Source organism: Pelmatolapia mariae, linkage group LG12, assembly GCF_036321145.2.
Source record: "Pelmatolapia mariae isolate MD_Pm_ZW linkage group LG12, Pm_UMD_F_2, whole genome shotgun sequence".
NCBI classification, from domain to species: Eukaryota; Metazoa; Chordata; class Actinopteri; order Cichliformes; family Cichlidae; genus Pelmatolapia; species Pelmatolapia mariae.
The window spans coordinates 13,088,423-13,097,199 of record NC_086237.1 but is presented as its reverse complement, the minus strand read 5'-3'; the positions used below and the strand labels follow the sequence as shown (position 1 = coordinate 13,097,199).

The 8,777-nt window shown below is 42.8% G+C and overlaps 1 protein-coding gene across 1 annotated transcript; it reads right to left on the bottom strand.

The window, feature by feature from the left end:
* Nucleotides 1–628: 628 nt before the first annotated feature.
* Nucleotides 629–7,535, bottom strand: rnf10 (ring finger protein 10). The gene is made up of 17 exons (XM_063489934.1): nucleotides 6,986–7,535; nucleotides 6,173–6,357; nucleotides 5,854–6,059; nucleotides 5,681–5,771; nucleotides 5,392–5,576; nucleotides 4,969–5,105; nucleotides 4,704–4,858; nucleotides 4,312–4,437; nucleotides 3,948–4,188; nucleotides 3,706–3,839; nucleotides 3,492–3,609; nucleotides 3,311–3,412; nucleotides 3,090–3,227; nucleotides 2,862–2,947; nucleotides 2,718–2,775; nucleotides 1,980–2,144; nucleotides 629–1,860 (listed from the first exon to the last, which is right to left on the bottom strand). Exons 1-17 carry the CDS (start codon nucleotides 7,146–7,148, stop codon nucleotides 1,787–1,789), a joined length of 2,364 nt encoding a protein of 787 aa, XP_063346004.1. The 5' UTR covers nucleotides 7,149–7,535; the 3' UTR covers nucleotides 629–1,786.
* Nucleotides 7,536–8,777: the final 1,242 nt, after the last annotated feature.

Here is an 8,777-nt window from a genome sequence, read left to right as displayed (position 1 = left end):
TTGTGTCGTTCTAGTAAGAGATAATGACACAGTTTGTGCATACAGTATACAAACACTAAGGAATCATTTTTGCTATATAGCACAACTCATCAGGTGTAACGCATACATATATATGTATGCGCATTACTTCAACTTCCGGGATGAATGTGGATAACTTAACGTCCTTTAACTGGATACGAACCTGAGTATAGGATGTGCTCGGGCAAATATTATTCCATCCCAACTTTATGGCATTAATTACCCATTCCCATGTTTAAAAGCACAAACCATCAGTTTTTGTTTTGTTTTTTTTGTTTTTTTAAAAAAAGGCTGACTGGTTATTTTCTGTTTGAATGGCGACACCTATTTGAATAAAGAAATCTGCATAATTCATGAACTTCAGATGCATTATGCATTTATTTGATCTAAGACTACACTCTTAACCAAGCTTTGACTGCACAGTCAGTATACAAAAACAGTGTCTGAAATAACTTAAATTTTATTACACAGATCAGGTGGACTAAGACTGCCCTCTTGTGGAGAAAAAAGGTGCTGCGTTAATAAGATCGTGTGAACTGACCTAATTTGATAGTCACCTTCAGAGTTTCACTTTGCCAGACATGGGTAAAGAAGTGTAGCAAACAACCAGTTCTTTGATTGTGCATCTTTTTTTATTATTATTTGCAACAGACTAGTTATGCTTACCAGTCTATAAACTTGCACAAAATTAAAGGTGAATTAAAGAACCCTCGGGGGAAAAAAAAAAAAAAAAAATCAAATCCACTTGTTCTCATTTCACCAGCACTCATTAAGCCAGTAATTCTCTAACTTCACACATTTCCAACACTGAAATAAAAGTTGGGGAAATAATGTTAAAAGTGAGTAAACATTCTACAACAGAAGATGAAATTAAGAAGAAACTGAATGACAAGTGCTATTCATGTTTATCCAGGCAGAATATATCAAGAGTCCTGTTTAACCTACAGAACTAATATCTTTTACACAATACTGTGTTTTCACTTCCTGACATTAGAACTTAATGTGTAGGCATAATGTTGGAATTACCAAATACTAGGGCTTTGACTCTGGCAATCCAACAAATCTATACATATGAAGAGCTAGCCCAAGACTGACCTGTGATAAACACTGAAAGATTTACTCACTTGCTGCCTTCTGTATTAAGTTCCAGACTGATAATGTGTAGGTGCTGAGTATCCTGGAAAGTTTTAAAGGTGTAACGTACCTGCAGCTGGCTGACTGCTATTCTAGTATAAAGCACCCTCAAATTACCCTGTCTATATTACTAATGGGTCTAATGGCTTGCACATACATCTTGGGTACACGTTGCACTCTTAGCACCGCATGTGTGAACACACATACTCAGGCAGCCAACTTGTGATTGGATCACCAAAAAACACATGTTAATGCCATGAACAGGGCCCAAGACGCAACACTATGGGGCAGTTTCCTACAATAGACCCCGTAATGCACTCAAGTACATGGAAATTACATAAGCCTGAAGCATGTGTAATACTTAGAATGTTAACTAAAATTGACTCATAAGGCTTTCATTGTGACACGAGCATGATGGTGCAAAGCTTTGGCCTTGTTGTACAACAGAAATGTATGCAAGTTAAACTGATGGAAACAAACAGCTCGAACAGGGGATGAAGCCAGTGGAACAATGTTTGAAGCAGCATGAACTCAAATCCTTTTCCATAGCTTATAGTTCCAGAAAGATCTGCATGAAACTGAAAACACAAGCAGTGGGGGAGAAACAATATGATTAAATGAACTTCAGTGTTGTCTACTTTGTGTGAACCATGGATGTGCTGAACAGAAGCTTCTGCTTTTTCTTCTTCTTTTTGCCTCCTTTTTCATCTGAAAGAGAAAAAGTCCCAGACGAGAGTGAGCGTGTGATCGTCTCTGAACAAACAATGAGTCTAGTCAGAAATATCAGGCTTCAGCTAAGTAGATGTGAGGGATCAGAGGTTCCTGACCTGGTTCAACCACAGGTTGTGGAGAAGAAACTGGACCACTGTCCAACTGCATAAGTGCCTTCCCTAAAGCCTGACTGAAGGAGTTCTGAAAGTTGGGCACTGGGACACGGTCTGAGCCGTCGCTCTCGCCATCGCTGTCCGCTGCTGGGGGAGCGAGCAGCTTATCTGCATGGTACAAGGCACAACATTGAGTTCAGGAAGCCTCTGGGTGTTGCAGTTCCAAAAACTGGTTTTACCAGAAATGCACAACAACACACAAAGCTCTGCTTATTTTCACCCACACAACCACTCGGTACGTGCAATTTGTAACAACTGATATAACCACATAGACAGGAAGCACAAACATAGAAATTATGAGGCTGGGGTTTTATTCTGAGCCAAGGTTCAATATATCAGAATTTTATTCCTATGACAAGCTGGGTTTAAATAAATTAGCAAAAACTGTGTGACTCTATTATTCCACCTTGTAAGCGGATGTAGGCAGACAAACCCTTTGATGACAACATGGGTATATTATCTGGCTCTTTGCTCAAGTATTATCAGTTTATAAAGCAGACTAAAACTGCTCCCCATAATTACAAGCTTACTGCTGTAGCTACTATCACGAGTCAACCAGGCACCTCTAATCAATTTCATTTTAACAGGAGTTGCCATTTTAACTGTGAGATTTCACATTATTCACATTTACAGCCTAACTGTAACAAACAAGGCACCACAACATCTACACTCCTGCATTACCTTTCTTTGGAGTGATCCTGGGCCCAGCATCAGCTCTTGCTTTCCCATCTCTTAGCATCTACACAGGAAACAGTCTTATTAAAGCACTGCTGAGCTATGCCAACCACTTCCTTAAGTCACAAAGAATACTGTTCCTACACACACCTGTGCAAAGGACATGCAGTGGGACTCATCCTCCACACTACCCACGACAGGTGACGGTGTATTCAGACTTGGGAATTTCATTCCATCTGAAATGACAGAAGTTTAAAAAAAAAAGAGAGAGAAACAAAAAATTAGATTGTGTCATGGCATTTATCACCAAAAGCCACACAGGCAGCTGACAGGAGGAAACTCTTATCAATAAATGGCAGATGGAAGGAGTGATCTTACCAGAGGAAGGGCTGCTGCTGAGGGGCGAAGGAGGCGCAAAGGTGAAGTCAGGTTGGATCGGGGGGCTGCTGTTTTGAGGTGGAGAGCCGAATGCTGGGAAATGCTGAAGGTTCTCCAGTCCAATATGCACCTCAGGATCTGGGGAATGAAAATGCAAGTACTACGGACCTCAATTTGAAAATATGAGGTATATAAAAGGTGTAATTTTCAGGTATACTTACATTTACCCTGCTTCTTGTTCTCCTCAATCTCAATTCGCTTCTCTCTGCGTTTCTCATCTCTCGCCTTCTTCTGCCTCAGGCGTTTTCTTTTCTCCAAGTCATCTAAAGGTTTAAAGGACAATTTATTTGATCTGAGAAACCTTTACAGTAAAACCCTTAAAAAAGTTTTAAGTGTTCTAACCTGCAAACATGTCCAGAGTTTCCTGGGACAGGACTGGTGGTTGCAGTGCTAGCTCACAGATGCTGAACTCGCACGTGAGTGGCAGATGAGCCAGATAGCGATGCCGGCGGCGGATCTCCTGCAACAAGGGGGATAAATAAATTAAATGTGTTGACTTAAGTTAAAACTACATTAAACAACACAACGTCAGTCTTTTGTTTCTTTGTTTGCTGACCTCTGTGACTGTCTGCCCCACTATCTCCACCACTGTGGCGGTGATGGATTCAGGACTGGCCTCCAAGCTGCCGTATTCACGTAACAGGCAGCGCACGTTCACGGGATGCAGGAACATCTGCTGGCAGTCGTCAGCTTGATGGAGAAAAATGGAAAGCAGGAGAAAAATAGGGATGAGGAAATTTTACATATTACAGCAGGAATTTTATCCTGGGTAGATGGGTGGAGCAGAGGATCACCAACCTTGGTAGAAATAGTAATAAGGTCCGGGCACCACACTGGCTGAGGGCCGGCCTGACTCTGCCTGGATGGCCGGGCTCTCCTCTTCAAGCTGGAGCTCTGAGGTGGAATCCCCTGTAGCTGCAGGAGGCTCCTCCAGCACACTCTCTAGAATGGCTTCGGGAAAGCCTGGCAGCTCTGCATCAGCATCTTCCGGAAACTCTGCCACCTCGTCATCAAATGCTGAGGCATACTGCAGCACGGGCTAAAGATGAAACAAGACAGACGCGATAAAAAACCATAACCAGGAGCATGCAAATAGGATACACTTGATCCCATCACCAGAGATACAACAATGTGAAAAAGGGTAAAGAAGGTTTAGACTCACCTTGGCACTGCTGATGTTAGTCACCCCTTCTTCCACAGGAGAAGAAGGTTCTTTCATAGTCAAAGAGGACAAGTCGAGGCTGTCTGCATTCTCCTTCTGCTGCTCCAGAAGCTTTTCCTCTTGCTCCTAATCACAAACACATACAGATAAAGACATCATCAGTTAACTGCTTATTTGGCTTCCTTAGACAAAAAAAACCAAACAAACAAACAAAAAAACAAAACACCCAAGAGAAAATGGATTCAGCGGCATAGCAAAAAAATTTTATTCATACAAATTAAATGCGCTCATTTCACTTTACTGGCATTTGATCTTCACTTTATTTTGTCTATTGCATTATTTATGTCTATGTTGTTATGTCTTAGTTGCCAAAGATGTGCACGTAGCTTTACCTGTAAAAGACAAAGGGCGCTCTGGATAAAGCACCCTTGAGCGTCCTCTTCCTGGCTAAGCTGAGCCTGAAGAATTCCCTTCTCCTCTGCCACCAGGTTCAGGACCTGTGCCGGGGAGGTCAGCAGCAGCTTGGAATATGGACTCAAACATGCATCTATAAAATAAATGTGAACAGAGTTTAAAAATAATTTTAAACTTATATGAAGTCTTATATGAATTTAAAACTGAAAAATGATCTTGTATGTAAAACTGGCACAGACTTGCCTCCAAAACGAACAGGCTCCTCCACCTTCACCCACTGAGAGCTAGGCAGGGCCACCAGAGCCCCCTTCTCTCTTCGCATCAAGCGCATGGTGATCTTGTCACCAGCCACATACTGTCTGGTTTCCATAGCAACCACACTGCAACAACACAAGCAAGTGGTTAAAAACCAAACAAACAAACAAACCGAAAAACCCTGTGCAAACTAAACCTGTTTTAATATCTCCATGTAGCAGGAGAACTTGTGAGGGCACAGGGCTCACAGGTGCAAGACGGGGACAGGCGGCTGTTTGTAAGCAAGCAGCAAAGAACTCCTTTATATATATTAAGATTTATGATGTCTAAATGAGCCATGGAGAAAAAAAAAAAAAGTAACTCCTCTTCTCCTTTAGACCGATAGCAATGTTTTGCTTCCTTCTTATTTACCTCTTCAGGTCAGCTGTGTGCACTGCCTCATAGCAGATGGGGCACTTGGACCAGCTCTTGTCACTAAGAGACAGGTAGTGCAGCATGCACGGCCAGCAGAAGATGTGTCCACACCGGGTGATGCGGGCTGCCACAGGAGGGTACAGGCAGATGGGGCACGATGGCACCTCGTGGCTATAGATGCGCTGCAGAATGAGCAGAAATGGTTTGTCAAGAGACATACTTTCATTTGATTAAATATAGGTAGTTAAGTAAACACTTCCCCATCAAAACATGGAGGATAACTCACCACTTGTTGCACACAGTCCCAGTTGACCAGAGTGTCTGGATCAGTGAAGTGAGCCTTGTAATCCTGGTCATCAGTCACCACAAACTGACAACTGCAACACACACAAAGGTGAGACGAATCCCAAACATCGAGTCTCTGCATTCAGAATCATTTTCGTTTGGGAGGCCGCTTACTTGGCCTGCAAAAAAAGCTCCTTGTTGAAGGGCTTGTGCTTGTGGCCCCATTTGTTTCGACGGCCCCAACAGGAGTGGCCTCCGTCTCCGACGCCACTGTTACCTCCACGGGGTTCAAAAGTGAAGTTCAGCAGGTGGTTCAGGCTTATTTTTTTCGGTCCTGCCAACTGAGCCGGGCTGAACTCGGCCCGGCGCGTCTCTGCTACCTGGAGACACGGGGATTGATCGCATTTGACCAAATGCATGTGAACAAGCAATTGCTGAAGTTTTCTCACCGCTAAATGAGGTCAGTACAACATCAGCCTTTGGAAACACGCACCTCCTCACGTCGTCCTCCACCTGTAACTCCATACTGTCGTCCTCCACCTCTCTGAGGGGGTCTCTTGTCAAAATTCTTGCTTTTCTGTGAATTGGTGCGGCGAGGGCCGGGGAAACTGTCGGCTTTAGGAAAGGAGGGCTCACGCTTGCGGCTGTAACGCTTGGAGCCTCCATTATTTTTACCTTCTGAAATCCAAATTAAAAAAAAAAAAAGCGTTAGGGGGGGAAACATTTCTAAACATCACAATTCAAGCTGATTTGTAACGTGAAGGACCCGATGTCTAAAAACAGTAGATTAAGTCTCCTGTAATTGGGTCTGTAGGTAAAAACTAAGCCTTATGCACATTTCCACCCCATATAAAGAAAGTGCAAATGCAGTTTCTTACAGAGCTCAATGGTGTTTGTTTAGGGCACATCTTAATTTGTGTGTTTTGGATTTTCAGTGAATTTTTTTCAGGATTTAGCAAACAAAATACCAGTTTTCATGCATCTGAAAACATGCGCGTTTTGTGAAAACTATACAACTAAATATTTATTTACGTACATTAGTAGCGTTTGATTGGTAGCGGAAATGTGTCATGTCATAAAAAATAAGTAAAACAATGCTGGATGGAAATATCGGGTACTTTTGTGACAGCTGGTGGGTCAAATGTTTTGACAGCTACGTCAGGTCCTTAGCCATACAAGGTAAACAACCTCTGCAGTACGGCTAGGCCCCAACAGGCCACAGGGCAATGGGTGTTTAGCTGCAAGAGCACACAATGTGTTTGGCAACCTCATGTGATATTTATGCCGTTTCCTGACATGTGTTCACCTGTTTTGGGTTTAGATTCGCCCGGTGCCGGGCCTGTGGAGCTGGAACGGGGCGGAACCTTGGTGCTGCTGCTGCTGTTGGGGTTTTTCTCCATGTTTGTCTCCGTGCAGTGAGCGGTGTTGAGGCCGAGCTCCGGGCAGAGAGCCGCCGAGCTCTCTAGCATAAAACGGAAAAACGGAGAAGGAAAGCGGGCTGCAGTGAGTGCGGGTCAGGCGACGAAGGCCCTGATTCATTTCTGTCAAACGCGGAGACCCCATCACGGCGACATCTTGACCATAAAACAAACCCGAGAAAAAAATAAGAGACACGGTTTCGGCGTCTCAAGTTATCGGAGCAGTTGGAAGTGAGGACGAAAAATCGTCACGCGGGGCCAAGACCCCCCGAATTTAGGATTTTTACTCGCTAAGGAAAACAATATGCCCTTAACAAGGCGATAAATGTTTTCCAAAAGCTGGAAAACCTAAAAATTCCGAGATTTTAGCCAAAAAAATATATCCTTCAGAACGAGCTTGCACTAATGGCGACGGGTCGCCAGACAGGAACCTGAGAGACCCGGATGTTTCTTGTACTGCCTGCCGATTTGTTTAGTAAAGAGGCCCGTGCGAGGGATCATGGGAGACGTAGTAAAACTGTCCATGTCAGCTTAGGATTAGTTTATTGGATTTGGGGTGACAAAATAAGTTTAGTATACTTTTTTTGTCTTCATACTTCATGTTTTTTAAATAGTTTGTTTGTTTTGGGTTCTTTTTTTTAATGGAGTCAGCTGGAGTAGCTGAGCCAGATGGCGTAAATAATTGGTGTTACCTTTATACTGGGCCTCGGTGCAGACCCTCAATTTAACTAGGGCCTCAAACTAGCCATAGCCTTTGTTTCTGAATAGCTGCCCCTCTCCAAAAAAAGTTACATTTTAAAATGAAGAACCCAAAAACATTACCCAAATGCCTGTCTGAAAAGTTTAGTTTAAGTTTTTAATGCCACAAAGTTTTGGCATTAAGATTTTCAATGTACAAAACCCCTAGTTTTCAGATGGGTACATGGGATCACAGGAAGACCTTGTCTGCAAATCTAAGTTTGCAGCTTGGATACTGCACAGGGGTAAAAGTGGGGGCCTCACCTCATAAGACCATAAATGTAGAAACTAAGATTTAGGAACCAATAAGTTAATTTTATAAGTCATAGTCAGTTTTGGAGTTGGATATTTAGCCCAGGCTTGTTCACTGGTTAATGACTTACCAGTTACAAGGCATTAGCCTAACAGCATGCTCCGTCCACAGTTTCCATTCAGCCCCAGCCCTTGCTCTTCAAAACACTAAGATGACCTTTGTGCTGCTGAAATTGCAGCTACTAGAACACAGAACACACACCAAGAATACCCGTTCAATCTCATCTTCGTGTTTTCTTCATCAGGCAATTTTATTTTTAAATAGATCCAGTTTTAAGCTTCAGAGCTCTAACTCGCAGCCATCACCTTCGAAATAAACAGCAGGGCAGAGAGTGTACTCAGGATCAAAATAATTAACTCAAATTAAAATGTTTAATCTACCTCTCTGTGCACTAAATTTCAAACCTAACAATTTTCTGCAGCATTAAGCTCATCGTTTTTGCAAGTCTTGTATTTTACTGTATTTTTCATGTTCTTTTACATTTTATCACTATTTTTCCCCATCATCATCTGATTACATCTCTTTTTAGAATAGGCGGCACTCACAGAGATCATTTTGTGCACTGTCACGGCACATCAAATGCACCTTTTTGTTTAAGCGTACACAGAGCCCGAGGCAGAAAACTCACC

Excerpts from the sequence above, each read along its gene's own strand:
- rnf10 (XM_063489934.1), bottom strand. The coding sequence starts at position 7,148 with ATGCTAGAGAGCTCGGCGGCTCTCTGCCCGGAGCTCGGCCTCAACACC. Across the intron at positions 6,060-6,172 it reads GTGGAGGACGACGTGAGGAG|GTAGCAGAGACGCGCCGGGC; the intron begins GTGCGTGTTTCC and ends CCGTGTCTCCAG. Across the intron at positions 4,438-4,703 it reads GCGCCCTTTGTCTTTTACAG|GAGCAAGAGGAAAAGCTTCT; the intron begins GTAAAGCTACGT and ends GTTTGTGATTAG.